The sequence below is a fragment of the Ovis canadensis genome, chromosome 1 (assembly GCF_042477335.2).
Source record: "Ovis canadensis isolate MfBH-ARS-UI-01 breed Bighorn chromosome 1, ARS-UI_OviCan_v2, whole genome shotgun sequence".
NCBI lineage: Eukaryota > Metazoa > Chordata > Mammalia > Artiodactyla > Bovidae > Ovis > Ovis canadensis.
This window is the reverse complement of record NC_091245.1, coordinates 267,146,477-267,164,276: the sequence shown is the minus strand read 5'-3', so window position 1 is coordinate 267,164,276 and position 17,800 is coordinate 267,146,477. Positions and strand designations below refer to the sequence as shown.

The 17,800-nt window shown below is 52.4% G+C and overlaps 1 protein-coding gene across 2 annotated transcripts in view; it reads right to left on the bottom strand.

The window, feature by feature from the left end:
* The window catches only part of AGPAT3 (1-acylglycerol-3-phosphate O-acyltransferase 3), an 89,461-nt gene that overhangs the window by 14,534 nt on the left and 57,127 nt on the right, over nucleotides 1-17,800 (bottom strand). Inside the window, exons 3-4 of one of the 2 annotated variants that reach the window (XM_069581962.1) lie at nucleotides 15,800-15,877; nucleotides 3,940-4,166 (exon numbers count right to left, since the gene is read on the bottom strand). In XM_069581962.1, coding sequence (XP_069438063.1) covers nucleotides 3,940-4,117 — 178 coding nt within the window. In that variant the 5' untranslated portion in view covers nucleotides 4,118-4,166; nucleotides 15,800-15,877. The remainder of the gene's footprint in view (nucleotides 1-3,939; nucleotides 4,167-15,799; nucleotides 15,878-17,800) is intronic. The other variant, XM_069581958.1, reaches the window with a different exon arrangement.

Genomic DNA, 17,800 nt, shown 5'->3' with positions numbered 1-17,800 from the left:
AGGCACTGCGTCACACTCACAGGATGGCTGTCATCCAATAGATGGACAACACATAGCATGTGCCAGCGAGGATCAGAGGCCCTGGGACGCCCAATGCTGCAGGTGGGGATGTAAACTAAACAGGGCAGCTGCGTCTATGCTCCAAACAGAGTAACCAGATGACCCAGCAATTCCACCACCAGGGAGATGCCCAGTAGAAATGAGAACAGATGTTGGTGTAGAAACTTGAACATGGATGTTCGTGGCAGTGTTATTCACAAAGCCAGAGGGTGGAAACAGCCCAGAAGGGCGACAACTGATGAAGAAACGGGCAGTGCACGTCCATACAGGGCAGCATCGTTCAGCCGAAGTGGGAACATGGGCCTGACACACAGCAGGACACAGATGAACCCAGGAAACATGGAGCCCTGAGTGTGGGGAGTCAGACAACGCCCATGCAGTGCATGATTCCATCACGTGAACCACACAAAACAGGCAAAGCCATGCGGACAGGAAGTAGATCAGTGACTGTGGGGCTTGGTAGGGGAGAGATGGCAGGGGGTGGGGGGAACATGGGGAAAGCTTCTCCACACTCTAAGTGGGTGAATTTCACTTCCTTATTGCTATTTAAGAAAAAAGAGGCCCAAGGCTAGGCTGACCTGTCCCTCTGAAAGCACGGGTGGCTGCCGGGGACTTGCCAACGCCCCCCACTCACACCCCCTCCCCAAGTGGCGGGGCCCCAGGGCTGGGACAGACCCACGAGCAGCCTGGTGATGGCCTGCTCCTGCGCCTCCTCGGCTTCCTTCTGGGAAGCCTCCATGTGTCAGCTGGTCAAGGAAGAGCCGGTGGCTGAGGCTGCTGCCTCTAGAGCAGTTTGCTTGGGAATGAGGAGACGTCCTTCCTTATCACAGTAAGGACATTCAACCTGAGGCCTCCCTCTGCGCAGATACCCAAGTGCACAGTGCGGTCCTGTTAACTGTGGGCTCCAGGCCCTAAGCGGGCTCTAGAACTCACTCCTCTTGGGTAACAGACACTTCCCACCCATCTGACCGCAGCTCACCACTGCCCCTCCCCCAGCCCCGGCCACCACCGTTCTCTGCTCCACTTCCCTGAGCCTGGCCATGTGGATCCCTCAAAGGAGGATCAGGCAGTGTTGGCCCTTCTGCAACTGCCTGGTTTCCCTCCGTGTCATCCCCTCCAGGTTCATCCATATTGTCACAAACAGCAGGATTTCCTTCCTCTTGAGTAGTACTCCATTGTCCATATGACAGCATTTTGCTTGTCCGTTGGTCTGCTGATGGACATGGATGCCATCTCCACATCCTGGCTATTGTGAACAAGCCACGGTGAGTGCACACCCTCACCTGGCGGCGCTCAGGACCCGGGCCTTTCTGGCCAGAACAAGAGGTCTGGCCCACTCGGGGGCCGCGAGGAGGAACCAGCTTTCAGACAGACAGACACAAGCAGCCCTCTGCAGATGCTCCAAGCCCCCTGGAGAGTGGGTCTAGCAGAGCCACCTGTGGGAAGGCGGTGTGTTGAGGAGGCTCTGTCCCACCAATGGCCAGCATGGCCTGAGGGTGGCTTGGCCTGTTTCGAGATATATCATCTCCCCGTGGATGGCAGGTGACTACATGTGCAGACAGGACTGACGGCATGATTCTTCTGCTCATGGTCAAGTTGGACAATTTTTTATTTTCAGCTGTGCCATGGGGCTTAAAAAATCTATTTCCTTGACCAGGGATTGAACCTGGGGCATAATAGTTAAAGCGCTGAGTCCTTACCACTGAATTTTCCCGTCAGGAAAATTCTCAGCCACCATCTTCTCCAACAGTGCTTCTCCTTATTCACTCCTCAGGGACAGGAGTCCAACACCCGTTTCATAAACCTGCATGCTCTTCTTACCTCCTTTAGCTCCTGTTTCATATTCTTCACCTTGTCATTCTACTGCAGGCTGTGAGCTCTTCATATTATTGTCCAGTTCACCCACTTGCTCACTAGCTGTGTCTAATCTGATGTAAGATTCACTAAGTTTTTTTCTTAAAAAAATTATTATAATTACAATTTTCATGCTAGAAGTGCTCCTTGGTTCTTCTTCAAATCTGGGGACTTTGGGTAGTCTTTTGTCTAAATCTTCCGTTGTATATTTATTGTCTTGAGTTCATATATGACTTGTTTCAATCTATGTGATTCTACTGAATTAGAGACTAATTCAGGCCAAAAGCACATTTCTGTTTGCCTCTGTTGACCCCATGGGCACTGCCAGTCTGCTCATTTCAGCAAATTTTAAGGTCCTGGCTGAGACCCAGCCCGTCTCTTGGAGCTGCCAAGGTGGGGCCCTGGGAAGCAGTGCTGATACTCCATCTTAGTATCCTCTTCTGCGGAGAGGCGGGGGTGTGGCTGAGGGATTTCCTTTATTTACAGCCTTAAAAAAGCCAGCTTTACTCAGAGTCTGGCTGTGCAGAAGTGCTTTGACTTCAGAATGCTATTGTCAGTGGAGGCTGTGACTTTCACAAGTCAGCATTTGCCCTGCAGGCGTGTACCCATCTGCCCTGGCGACGCTGGTATGTGCTCTGCGTGGTAGTATTTCTAATTCTCCTTCTCACACACAGGAAGGCGGCCTTTTATTTTGGAAAAAAGCAGCTGGGAACTGAAACCTTCGCCTGTTTATGGCTGGAAGCATGGGCGGGGCTGCTGTGCCCTGGTTGGGGCATGCACACCTGGACTTGGACACCTCACTGCCTGCTCAGCTGCCCTCCTACACTAGGGAGGGGGAGGTCTTGGGGCAAGTGCACAGACTCACCACTTCCCATAGGGCATAAAATGGGTACTACCTGCTCTTCATTGTAAAAGAAAGGTGTTCTTATGCTAAGTAAATTGCACACAGTATGGAAAAAGCAGCGAGTCCCTCCCACCCCCACTCCCGGGACAGCCACATTTTCTGTTCTGACTTCCACACTTTCTAAGGAGGGACAGCTACACGCCAGTGCAGACATATCACATATCACATATCACATATCACAGTAAATCATGGTAGCACCTCTATACTTTGTTTTTTTAGCTTCTGTTTTCACCTAAAAATGTATCTTGAACTTGGTTCTCTATACCAAGAAAGAGAGATCCCCTGCTGGTCTTAGAGGCCGTGTGGGCCTCCATCCGGCGGATACACCACAGTTACTGGGCATTTTGGCTGCTCATTTTTATATTAGTTAATATAAAACTGGCAAAATGAATATATCTGTGCATATACATACTTTTATAGATATCTTTCTAGGTTACATTCTTATTTGGTGGAATAATTGGGTCAAAAAATAGAACTGTTTAAGTTGCTGATTGTTACGGGTCCAAAGAAGTGCCTGGGAACCCCAACCCGCAGTGCGTTCCCTCGCCAGCGGCGGGTCATCACCGAGCTTCCTAGTCTCTGACAGCTGAGGGTGACTCCACACACAAATGCACGCACATCACCAGTGCACACAGGTAACACCTGTGCATGCCTGAACATTTAGTTAAGAGACAGGTAGGTCCAGAGAGAGATGCTGAAGTATTATTTGCACGTGATAACAGGCCACTCGAGGGGAGTGCTCTAGGGCTGGGGTTTGGAGGCCTGTGACTGGCCGCGTGCTGGCAGGCGTCGGGCATAGTAGCGGTGCGCTTACACGGTGCTTATTTTCAGGTGTCCAGGGTACTGTGTGAGACCACACGGAGCCACCGTCTCTGTGGGTCCAGAGGCTCGGGTACTGGGACATCGCATGGTTCAGCCCAGTGAAGGGCTCAGGCTGAGCACCCCCTACATTCCTCACGGCCAGGAGAGGCCCCCTAGTTCCCGACTGCGGAGCCCACGGCCATCTTGTCTCATCGTCACAAGCACTAACCCCCACGGGCCCCTGCACCGGCTTGTTTGTGGCTGTCCTTGTCCCAGACCCACCCCCGCGCCGTGCCATGCCCAGCGCAGGCAGTACTCACGGCTCCAGAGCGAGTAGGCGAGGCGGCAGTTCAGCCGGCGGTACAGCTGCTTGTTGACGGGCCAGAGGACCAGCGTGCAGAGCTGGATGGAGTTGATGACCAGCCCGCTCACCACGAAGACAAAGCCGATGAGGAGGTGCACGACGAACTGGGTCTTCAGGAAGGCGAGCAGGCCCATGGCCACAGCTCAGTAGCGAGTGCAGGGTCCTTCACTGAGAATCGCCGTCCTGCAAAGAGAGGGCAGCGGTCAGGAGGGCGCAGGAACCCCAGGGTGAGGGGCAGCGAGTGGAGAAGGGGTCCACAGTGGTCCTGCCAGAGCCCAGATTGGTGGCTCCCACAGCACCCTCAGGCCCTTCCCTCCTGAGAGTGACGGATGGACGTGTGGGGCAGAGGGGGAGCTGATACATGGTGCACACAGGCACCACACACACCACATACACACACCCCCCAAGTGCACACACCACATACACACACACCCCAAGTGCACACACCCCATGTATACACGCACCAACACCAGGTACACATTCCACATACACACACACACACCACGTACACACACCACGTGCATACACGACGTACATACCATGCACATACCACATGCACACACACCACATACACACCATGTACACACACATCACATACACACCATACACATATGTATACACACACCATGCACATACCACATACACACACCACATATACACACACAATGCACACACACATGTATACACCCACACAGCACACACACATACCACACACCACATACACACACACCATGTACATACATACCATGCACACACACACACATGTACACACACATACCAAATACACACACACCATGTCACATACATCACACACACACACACCTCACACACATACCATGCACACAGCACATATACACACACCACATGTACACACACCTACCATGTACATATACACATATGTACACACACAAACACCACATATACACACACCATGTACACACACACACCACATACACACCATGTATATACACACACCACATACACAAACACCATGCACACAAATACCATGTATACACCACATATACACACCACACACACACACCAAATACACACACCATGTACACACACATCACATACACACACCTCATACACATGACATGCACACACCATATACACATACCACATACACACACACCATGCACACACACTCATATATACAAGAAAGAAAAGACTAGAAAAATGCATACAAATATCAATAGCGATTGGCTTCCCAGGTGGCACTAGTGGGAAAGAACCCACCTGCCAACACAGGAGATGTAAGAGACACAGGTTCAATCCCTGGGTCGGGAACCCGCTCCAGTCACTCTTGTCTGGAGAACGTCACGGACAGAGAAGCCTGGCGGGCTACCGTCCATGAGGCCACAAACAGCTGGACGCAGCTGAGACGGCTGAGTGCAGCGCAGCGCAGCATGCTATCTCTAGCTAAAGGCATGACGGGTAATTTTTCTTTTCTTGTTTTAGCATCTTATTTAAAAAATAAAAACTCATGAAATCACTATAAAACATTCAACTAATGCCTTTTAACTCACAAGCTGTTGTGGACTTTTTTAGCTGAAAAGCCTTTGTTTTGGTCTAAGGCAGACAGGGTGACCCCCAGGGACCCAGTTAGCTTCTCCCTCCCTTCCCTTCAACACCAGTTTGGTTTCTTGGTTTCAAACGTGAAGCCAGAAGCTCACATTTTATGGCTGTACTTGTTCTGTGAGTGGCCCTGAAATCCTGCTGTGGACAGAAACAACAGAGCTGGGCACAGGACAGCCTGGCAGCTGCTGGCCACCGCTCCAGTCCTCCAGAGAGGTGCCCACACTCTGGGGTGAGGGTGGAGCAGGCTCGGGAAGCCTCCAGGGTGGGCCATGCCAGGCTCTCCAGGGCACAAGCGGCCCCAGTGCTGAATGGGAGACCAGGCCACATGACTCTAGTAGGTGCCCTCCGTCTGCCCTTGGGTGCCAAGTGGCTGCATGGGGGTATGGGGGGGTGAAGTCTGCGGCCATGTGCGGGACGCTAGGAGGACAAGGAAGGAGCCGAGGCCGGACACTGCCTTCTCCATCAATGCCCCCTTCCCCGTCAAAGCTCTCCCACTCCTGCGAGGACCTCTTGGCATTCAGGCACTGGATCAACCTTCCTTTTCTAAAGGTTCACAGAGAGAGGCTCACACGGTATCCATCTGTGGGCCCAGCCCGGCTGTCGTCCATCCTCTGGTGGGAGCACCATCTCCAGTTTCTCCGCTCACCTGTGCACCTGCTCATGGCAGCAGGTGTGCAGTCTCTGGCCCCACACTTTCCCTACAAGCCTCTGCGTGGACACAGCCCTCTGCTCAGGAATCCATTTAACACCTGCCAGTCCCAGTCCAGCCCCTGAATCTCTGGTCAAGGACGGCCATCCACAGAGGCCCTATGAGCCACACCTTTTTCTTGGACCAGCTGCTGCAAGTGCGCACCCCCGTCTGGAATGGCTGCCCACCCCTGCCCAGGATTCCTGGTTGCCGTTGACTGTGCCCCCTGCTGCTGGCCACTGGCCTAGATTGTCAGTCTGTCCCCAGTGCCCGGATGTGGGCCAGACCTGTTCTAAGGAGCATTAGCAGTTGCAGTTCAGGCCCCCTACCTACCCACCCCCCATGAGAGCACACAGTGGCCACCATCTGTTTAGGCATCCCTGCCTCTAGCCCACCACCTCTGGGCCACCCGGGCCTGAATGCTTTAATAACACATCAGTCACATATCTAACTTGGGGGCCCTTCAATGACAGTGGGCTTACCAGCCCTGCCCCCTGCAGAAGAAACCCTGCTGCCCATTCAGCTCACATCCTCCCCAGCTCCCCCCAAGGCCTACAGACCAGCAAGGGGGAAAGCATCAACTCAGCAGCCCCCAAGGGCACTGGCTTGTGCCTACCCCTTGAAAATATTTTCAAAACTATATAATATCACAAGACTTCCCTGGTGATCCGGTGGTTAAGACTTCCTTCCAATGAAGGGGGTGCAGGTTCAATCCCTGATCAAGGAGTTAAGACCCCACATGACTCACGGTCGAAAAACCAAAACATAAGCCAGAAACAATGTTGTAACAAATTCAATAAAGACTTTAAAAATGCTCCACAGCAAAAATATTAAGTAAAAAAAATATATCACCAGACAAATTATAAGTCAATTTCTACATTTTTAAACCCAAGTTTAAACATGCAAGGGGTATAAATTCTGGTATATTGTGAAGTTTCACTTTTTAAATATACAGATCTGGACTTCCCTGGTGGTCCAGTGGTTAAGAATCCTCCTGCCAATGCAGGGGACTCAGGATCGATCCCTGGTCCGGGAAGATCCTGCACGGCGTGGGGCAACTAAGCCCACAGGCCACAAATACTGTGCTCCACAACAAGAGAAGCCTGCACGAAGGGAAGCCTGCATACCGCAACTAGCGCGGAGGCCCTGCTCGCCACAAGCCCACACGCAGCAACAAAGACCCAGCTCAGCTAGATGAATAAATAAACAAATACACTTAAAGGAAAGCCTAAATATATAGAACTTCCTTAACTTACAACAGGATTACATTTCAATAAACCCACCATAAGTTGAAAATATCATTAAGTTGCTGCTGCTGCTGCTGCTAAGTCACTTCAGTTGTGTCCGACTCTGTGCAACCCCACAGACGGCAGCCCACCAGGCTCCCCCGTCCCTGGGATTCTCCAGGCAAGAACACTGGAGTGGGCTGCCATTTCCTTCTCCAATGCATGAAAGTGAAAAGGGAAAGTGAAGTCACTTACTCATGTCCGACTCTTAGCAATCCTGTGGACTGCAGCCTACCAGGCTCCCCCGTCCATGGATTTTCCAGGCAAGAGTACTGGAGTGGGTTGCCATTGCCTTCTCCATCACTAAGTTGAAATATGTTTAACACACCTAACTTCCCAAACATCACAGCTGAGCCCCACCCACCTCAACATTCGCCTACAGTGGGCCAAATCACCTGACACAAAGCCTATTTTATAACAAAGTGCTGAATATTTCTTTTAATGTACTGAACACTGTACTAAAAGTAAAAAAACAGGACGGCATCTGGGTCCAGCACGGGTTGTTCACCCTCGTGATGGTGGGGCTGACGGGGCTGTGGCCACCACTGTCCAGCATCAGAGAGAGGACTTGACTGCACACCACCAGCCTGGGAGAAGGTTAAAATTCACAATCTGAAGTATGGTTTTCACCGAATGTGTATTGGAAAGTCCAAAAATCATGATCTGAATCACCATAAGTCAGGGACGTTTTTCTCTTAAGTGTAGACGGTGGGATCTAAATGCCGCCGTGACTTGATAGCCACCACCACCATCCATTTTCAAAATACAAAAACAGCAAGCTTTTCTTTAAAAGTCAAGAAATGCATTCCATTTTCTCCTTGATTTTGTATTTCCACTGTACCTCCTCTACAGAAGCTTATTAGAACATAATTTATTATGATTGAAAGTCTTCTACCAATCATTAACCTAACATTGTATAACAAAAATACATATGAATATTTAAACTTAATTTTTACATTTCATGTTTATGGGCTAAATTTAAAATTTTCTTCTGGAATATTTGATGAAAATACACTCTGAAACAGTTCAGCCTATGTCTCCTCAGAATCTGGGCATTTGACTGACCGTAAAATACCATGATCGTATCTGAGAAATTTAACCCCAACGTAAGCATATTGTCGAATATCCCATCTGTAGTCCAGTTTCACCCACTGTCCCCAAACAACCTGTGCCGCTTCTTTCCATCCAGGCCCTGGTTGAGGGGCGGCGTGGCGTTCAACCACACACTCCCCCTGTTCTCTGACCTAACACCCTCGCCCACCCGCTTGAGAGCCCGGGCCAGCGGTCCTGATGTCTACAGGACATCCCGCTACCGGATGTCTGGCTCTTCTCTCGTGACTGATTCAGGTCCAGAGTGTCGTTGCGGGCTTCTGGCTGCACCCGCTGGCACGCTGCACCTTGTCCCGTCCCTGCCACCACGTGGTAAAGCTGGGGCCACTAGGAGTCTGCACGTAGAAGTTCAGCTTGCTGGGCTGAGCCCACCATCTGAGGGCAGATGCTGAGTTAATATCCATCTCCAACCACCTCTGACTCCACAGTTTCAGTCAACACCTCCTCCTGCCTAGCTCTCATGTCATGGGCCCAGCTTGTTCTGATCCAGAACCGCCCCCCTGTAATGGATGCTGTAGGGACCACGCCTGCCTATGTGATGTACTTAGCCTAATGACACAAACGAGATGCTTCAAAACCACAGCAATGCACAGCTCTTTCACTGAGGCTGGTACGTGCTTTTAGAAAACACACAGTATGTCCTGGAATAAAAGAATGCATGTAAGGCAGAGCTCATGAGGCATAATAGGTATCCACTCATCCCCTAATGGCCCCAGAAAGAAAGAAAGTCAAGTCGCTCAGTTGTGTCTGACTCTTTTTGACCCCATAGACTGTAGCCTACCAGGCTCCTCCATCCACAGGATTTTCCAGGCAAGAGTACTGGAGTGGGGTGCCATTTCCTTCTGCAGCAGATCTTCCCGACCAAGGTAACCACTGTTATTTCATAACATTTTAAGATAAACAATAGTGGGAGGTGGGAGGGAGGTTCAAGAGAGAGGGGACATATGTATACCTATGGCCAAGTCACACTGATGTATGGCAGAGACCAACACAACACTGTAAAGCAATTATCCTCCAGTTAAAAATAAAATACATTGGTACCTTTTCATTAATTCTCAGATGCTGTTGCTGAGCTGGAGAAGAAACCTGAGCCTAAGTCCTTCACTGGATAAGAGTTTAGATTGCTCCAGAAACCTGGCACCTGCACAGCCCAGTCCTGAAGGGTTTGTGGTCCCGTACAAGCTGCTGGGACCCCACTTTCTCAGGGCAGGGGAGGGGCTGCATTCATGCTTCCCAACGGGGAGACACAGGGTAGTATTGCCCCTCACTTGGGAGAAGAGGCGCAGAGCAGAGGTGGCCAGGTGGGGAGGGGGCGGGGCCAGGGGCTCAGCGGGGCTGCGCTCATGTGGTTCCAGGGCAGGTGAATCCCAGACAGACGCTGACCCCGGCCGCCCAGGAGCCGCCGGAGCTCTGATACAGCAGGGAGGGCTGGGAGCCAAACCAGTCTCTCCTCCTAGCCCCTGCCCCGCCCCAGGCCCCTGGCTTACAAGCAGGCACCTTGTGGTTCTGACACCACCCCTCCAGGGTTGTCCCACTATTTCTGAGCCTGGGGTTCCTGTGGCCACGTTGCTCGGGGCTCAGGGTGGTGAGGGTGAGAGCCAGAGCCAGGAGCACTGGGACCGGCTCACCACCATGCCCAGAAGGGCCCAGCCTGCTGACCACTGGCCAGCCCTGACCTCGGCACTCTCTTACGAGTGAACTGCATCCCCTCACAAGGCTGTGCTGGGGGCCTAACTGCCCCCAAGCACCCCAGCGAGTGGCTGTGTTTGGAAATATGGTCTCAACAAAGGCAGTCAAGTTAAGTGAGGTCACTAGGGTGGGTCCTAATCCAATCTGACCGGCATCCTTATAAGAAGGAGGACCACAAGAGGACATGGGGGAGGCAGCCTCCACACACAGCTTCTCCCTTCATAGTCTCCAACACCTGGGCCTTGGCCTTCCAGCCTCCAGGATGGGAGAGTTGATGACTGCTGTTTAAGCCCCTGGCCTGTGGTGTGTGTCATGGTCCCCCCAGCGGAGGAACACACCCATGACAAACATTCAGGCCTCATTCTCAGATCCTGCAATGCCCATGCCCTGCTGCCCAGGAGGCCCAGCCTCACCCTGCTCACACCCCCTGCACCAGCCTCAGGTACCACCAGATGCTCGTCAGGCTGGTATTGGTCCCTTTGTCTCTCTTCCTCATGAACTAGCCTTCAGATTTTCCTCCCAGGCACATCCCCCAGTCCCCCTCCCATCTTTACAACAAACCCTTCCCACAGAAACTGAAGTTGAAGTCCAGGGCCTGCTCTCTCCCACACCACCCAGACAGCTGCTCTGCTCTGTGCAGGGAGGTAAATGCCTCTCTGCATGTGGATGACCACTTTTCTACTCACACACAGGGCCCACGTCAGCCCTCCAGCCTCTGCCAATGCAATCTACTCAGACAGTTTGAAGAGCAGTGCCCAATAGGAAACTGCACCCCCAGCCTCAAACATCCAGTGCTGCCCCACAGGCAGGCATCTGGCTCTGTGTGGGGGCAAGAACTGGCCAGCGCTGGGGGCACCACTTCAGCTGCCCTGCTGCCCCATTCCTGAAAGCCACCCTGGACCAACTACCCCTCGGAGCTGCGGTCAAAGGCTGGCAGCCTCATCCTGCCCTGCTGGGGCAGTCTGTCCTGAGCAGGGCTGACCCTAAGCACAGTGGTTAGTAAAGGGAAAAGACATTAAACACTCCAAAAGTGCCTTATTTTTGTGGTTCTAGATAGGAAGTCTGGATTACAGGATTAAAAAGAGCTGTTTAGTTGTATGCAATCCAAATTCAAAGCCCATGATGAAAGGGAACCAAGGCTGTTACCTTCCCTTCTCCCTTCTTTCTCTTCCTCTGTCCCATCCACTCACTTACCATCTACCCACTCCCTCACCCATCTATCCATTATCCATCCATTCACTCATCCCTTCACCCATCCATCCACCCATCCATCCACCCACCCAGTCATCCACCCATCCACCTATCCATCTATCCACCATCCATCCATCCATCCAACATCCATCTACCCATCCAGCCATCCACCCACCCATTCACCCATTCATCCACCTACTTATCCATCTACCAATCCATCCACCAACCACTCATCCATCCATCATCCATCCACCCATCCACTCATTCATCCATCCATCCACCCACTCATCCATCCACCCACCCATCTACCAATCCATCCACCCACCCACCCATCCACCCACCCATCTACCAATCCATCCACCCACCCACCCATCCACCCACCCATCCACCCACCCTGCCATCCATCCATCCATCCACCAACCCATCCCCCTACCTTGCAATCCACCTACACACTCATCCATCCATCATCCATCCACCCATCCACCCATCTAGCCATCCACCCATCCACCCATCCATCCACCTACCCACTCTGTCATCCACCCGTCCATCTACCCGGCCATCCACCTACCCAGCCATCCATCATCCATCCACCCACCCACCTATCCATCCATTCATCCACCCTACCATCCACCCACCCATCCATCCATCCACCCACCCACCCATCCATCCATCCATCCATCCATCCATCAATCCATCCACCTACCCAGCCATCAGCCTACCCACTCATCCACCCATCATCCACCCATCCATCCACCCACCCTGCCATCCACCCATCCATCCATCTACCAAGCCATCCATCCATTCACCTATCCATTGGTCCTACATTTGAGTGCCTATATGCACAGCAAGCAGAGCAGACCTGGTCTGCTATGAGGCTGCAGGGCAGAAAGGCCACGCTGGCTGACTGCATGGGGGGTGGGTTATGCTGGGGCAAGTCTTACATTTTTCTTTAGCATGTTGATAGTTCTGTTGTTTCCAGTCAGGAAATACTGGAAGGAAAAGTCTATGAACTGCACTGACTATTTGAAACAGAGGACAGTAGAGAGATACCATCTCAGATATTTTTAAGTTATCTTAAGATAATTTAGGTGGCAAATTTGCCAACTAATTTTATCTTAATTTGGCAAATAACCTCAGTGATTTACTGTTCTGAACACAACCAAAACCAAGAATAAACCCCATTGCTTTCTTTGCAGCTGGCCAGGGTACCAGGGAGGCAGAACCCTCACTCACAACAGACGCCTTAGCTCCTGGATGGGCTCCTCCTCACTCTCGCTTTTAACACAGCTCGGACACACAGGACTGGGTGGTCTCCTGGCCCACAGCCAAACCGAAGTGCCAGATGAGAAAAGGAGGGGCAGGGGGCACTGGGGGCAGGCATCCTGCTGGCGGCAGCACAAGGGCAAAGGCAAGCCCGCGACCTGAGACGGCACACCTCGGAGGGCGTCCGGTGCTGGGCCAGCTCGCAGACCCAGCGGACTCATGGTGACATCACAGATGAGAACACAGTGCAGCAACGGTTGTCCATGGTGACCTGGCCCTGGCGCCGGGGGCCGAGTTGCAGTCACCAGGGCACTGAAGGCAGCTGGGGATCAGAGGGGGCACTTCCACAAGCCCAGCAAAAATTTTAGATTAGTCCTAGTTTTGAGATTTAAGGGGGCTGGTTTCAGTTCTTGGGTAAATTCACTTACAGGGACCACCTTATGTTTCAGTAACGCTGAGAAAGTCGACATATTTCGTTGCTAATAATCATCTGCTGCTGGTCCAACCCTCATCAGGATATGAAATCGTCAAGACACCTAAGAACTGAAAAGGAGGAGTGAGACCAGCAGTGTCTGAAGGTGGAAGGGGTATGCTGTGTAGACTCGAGAGAACCCACTGTAACCAAAGTGTTGCTGGAACCAATAAGTGGTTACGGTCACGCTGAAAGGAATAAAACCAATACAATGCCAGAAATCAATGTTCTACTGATAATAGTGTTCAATAACCTGCTGTAACTGAAGTAATTAAGAGGCCTAGTACAGAAGTTTGTTTATTTCTGACTTAACAGATTTCAGGCCACTGGTCCCAGATGGTCATTTGGGACAATGGAGCAACCTAGGAAGCCATGCACTGAAGATGCAGCCCGGCAGCTCCAACCCTGTGGTCATCCAGGCCCAGGGAGCCTGGCAGCTCCTCCCCACAAGGTCATCTGGGGCCCAGGCACCCTGGCAGCTCCACCCCTCAAGGTCATCTGGGTCCCAGGCAGCCTGACAGCTCCACCCCCTGGGGTCATCTGGGGTCCAGGGAGCCTGGCAGCTCCACCCCCTGTGATCATCCAGGGCCTAGGTAGCATGGCAGCTCTACCCCAGTGGTCATCTAGGGCTCAGGGAGCCTGGCAGCTCCGCCCACTGTCATCATCTGGGGCCCAGGCTGTTGGGAGCTCTGCCATCTTCAATGCATGCCTGTCTGGGCTGCTCTGTGGTTCCTCTCTAGCAGAAAGGAATAAAATTGGAATTCCAGTACCAGGGATTCCGTCTAAAGCAAGACAGGGTAGCAACAAGTGCTCAGTGACCAGAAAGACACAGAGCCCTGCTGTACGTCCAGGCTGCCAGAGAGCATGGCTCAGTGGGCACACCTCCAGGTGAACACACAAAAACAGAAGACACAGTGGAGAAGGCCCTGGACCTCTGTGACAAAAAAAGATGAAAAAAAAAAAAAGATGAAAATACCTACTCACAAACTTCAGAAGAAATAAACAGAGCTCATATGTATAAACCTTAGGACTAGAAGGAGGCGAAAGCAAAACTAAGCAAATGGGAAGACGCCATGCAGTAGGGGCAACGGTGCCCCTGTGCTCACAGCCCAGTAAACCAGCACTGCTCCCCCATCAAGATGTAGGGGTCTGCTCCCTGGCCCCTGGAGCCTGGGCTGGCTGCAAGGCTCACCCCTAAGTAGAATGGGGTGACATCCCTTCAGAGGCCTTGCAGCTTCCCCTGCACCCTCCAGGCACTGGGGGAAGAGACTTCATCTAGCCAGCTGGAAGGTGGGCCCACAGGGAGCAAAGATGGACCCACGACCCCAGGCAGGCTGCCAGCTGACTGCAGCCACACATGAGACCCCAGGTGAGACCAGCAGAAAACCGCCCTGCTGGGCACAGCCCAAAGTGCTGGCCCACAGAATTGTGAGATAAGAAAATGGTGGTTGTTTTCAATCACGACTTTTTGAGGTGGTTTGTTAGATGTTAACACATAAATAATACACAAGCCATGCTTTCTAAGTTAATTTATAGATGTAATCGAACCCTAAATAAAATACCAGGAGGTCCTCTCTCCCTCAGCCCTGGAACTGGAAATGCTGACTCTACGGTCCACATGGGAAAACAAACAGGAAAGAAAACCAAATCACCATGAAACAGAACCCGAAACAGCCGCAAGATACCATCACATATGACGATGCCTCTGCTCTTAAGGGTGTGTTCCTGGCCTGTGACCAGACATGCAGGCAATGACACAGACCAACAGTCTGCGGTGGACAGTGGGCTAACAAGGAGGGGGCCTCCTGGAGTCTCTAGGCAGCTGGACCAGGTGACCCTGCAGTTGCCAGGGGAAGACCAGACAGTCGAGGGTCCTGAGTATTGCTACCAACTAAGCAGATGACACAGGACATGTCTCACGTGACATCTCACATGGCAGACTTCCTTTGCATTTGCCTTTAGGCAAACTGGCATTTCTGCTGCGTGTACAAGAAAGAGGATACAAAGTTAACCTAAAACCATCACTGGGCTCATGACACTCTTGGTATTCTGTATCTCTCAACCAAAGGGGTAAGAAAAGTATCACAAAAGGATATACTGAATGGCTCATTCAGGCTTCCATAACAATCCTCCCCAACCCGAGAGAGCTCTGCCATGGCAGGAGCACCAATCCTTGGGCCCAGGAGGGGACCCCCAGCCCCAGATCTAAGCCGTAAAGGTAACCTCACCCCCAGTTCAAGCGACTGCTCCAGGGATGGGCATGAGGCCATCTCAGGAGCATGAAGGGATCCACGTGAGGAGGAAGGACCCATGCTGTGGGCAGTGGCACTGGTGAGCAGCTGAGACTCTGCCAGCAGCTGCCATTCCAAGAGGCAGAGGGGACACGAGTCACAAGCATTTCAGTGGGCATTCCTGTGACCCAAACCCCTGTGGGCGCACCCTCACCACGTCCGTTCCTGCTGTGCACGCAGGTCTGGCATACAACACGCAGTGCTCCAGCAAGGCTGGCTAAGGGACGCCCGTGTTTATTACGTACATGTGTGACGTGCGGCAGCATGACTCCTGAAGCTCGCACCACTCACATGTCATTACAAGCCGCCTCAGGAAAAGCTTCCTGAAAGAACAACGTTATGGGAGAGCCGATGAAGCCCTTCTCCTGACAGTCTCATCGGAGACCCTCAACACCCTGCCACACTCTGGATGGGTGGGTGCTGCTGGCTGGGGAGGAGCTGTGCAGGCTGGAGGGCGAGGGCTTGGGATGCAGGACAGGGGAACTGCCATGTCTGCAGCCCTGTGGGAGATGTGTGGGGCATCACTGCAGCTGGTGAAGGCTGGACAGACAACTCTGGCTGCCCAGGACGGAGGCAGGCACCCTGCACAGCCAGCATCCCTCCTGACCACAGGCCGGAGGAGCCACATGGACTAAAGGGCCCCTGTGCCCCTGGGCCACCGCTGACAGAGGCCAGAAGCTCCCGCCAGGCCCTAGAAGAAGGGCCTGCAAACCACACTCCAAGGACCAGGTGGGGGTTGGGGGGAGAGTGCTGTCATGTCCCCGGGGGGCTTCCACTGTGGAAACAGTGCCCCCAGGCAGGAAGCATGGTGGCTAGCTGAGGAGAGGGGCTGGGACAGATGCCCAGGGACAGAGGCCTGAGAGGGACCTCCGGGCCGCCCTACACCCCACCTACCCTACTCTTTGACCTCCAGAATCGATCGTCTTTCCTAGGGTGTCCTGATGGACTTACTGGTCTGGGCAGTGGTGACTTTTGGGGCAGGAGGTGGGAGGGAGGTGAAGAGCTCCCAGCTTGATGACTGCACAATAGGCCTGTGACAAACCTTTGGGCCTAAGGACACTGCAGGCACCCCGCACTCCAAGGCAGCTGTCCACCTGCATGCACACGCACACACACGCACACACACAAAACAGGCGAAGCCACCTTGGATATCACTTTGTGACAATGATCTGCCCCTTATAGTAATGACATTTTGCTCTTAGAGAAACAGGTGTTTGCTTTATAATTATTGTGACCCCATGTACTATACAGTCCATGGAGTTCTCCAGGCCAGAACACTGGAGTGGATAGCCTTTCCCTTCTCCAGGGGATCTTCCCAACCCAGGGATCGAACCCAGGTCTCCCGCACTGCAGGCGATTCTTTACCAGCTGAGCCACAAAGGAAGCCCTTCATACAATGAGTTGGTTGTTATTCACTTTTCTACATGGACAATATATTTCATAATTTTAAAAGTTATATGGAGTCTTGGTGTCCCATTAGGAATGCAGAGAGCTCGTCACTCCCACCCTGCCACAAGATAATGCCAGAAAAACGGCAAATTCATGACTTTTCTTGACCCCATCAGAGATGTGAGGCTATAGGACAACCAATTAACAAAAAATGGGGAGCGAGGTGGGTGCCTGCCAGGGGCAGGACTGAGACCCAGCCCCCAGGGCAGACAGGGGAGGAGTTGTCAGCAAAGGCAGCTCAGCTGGGGAGTGTGGGAAGGTCTCCCCTCCTGCAGACTTTTCCTCCATGACCCCCAGTGAACCCCAGTCAGCAAGCCTGGGAAAGCTTCTCCTACACACTCTAGAGTCTGCAGGTCATTAACAAGAGATTTTTAGTAAGCAGAACACAAACGTCAAAGGATGAACAAGGTCATTTACAAAGATAAAAAATCCTGTCACATTTCCCATTAAAGACACATCGTGACTCCAACAAGGGGTAAACGCAATGGGTTTCAAATGTCCATCTGGGCCTCTGTCCAAGGCAGTGGAAAGGGCAGCCCAGATCCAGGATGGTTTGGAAAAGGCCAGACTCACCCCAAGTCAGAGGAGGAGGGCCACCTGTCACTCAGAAGCTGCCTCTTACTTGAGTTTCCTGCCTGAACACCAACTCAGAGCATCTCAGATACACACATGCTTCAAAGGACATAACCACACCCGTGAAGCGTTAGGTAGAAAGTGAAACAGAGACTGCCATGAGCACTGCCCACCTACTTCCCGTGGGGGGTTGGTGCCCTGAGGTGCCTCCTGGGCTGGTACAG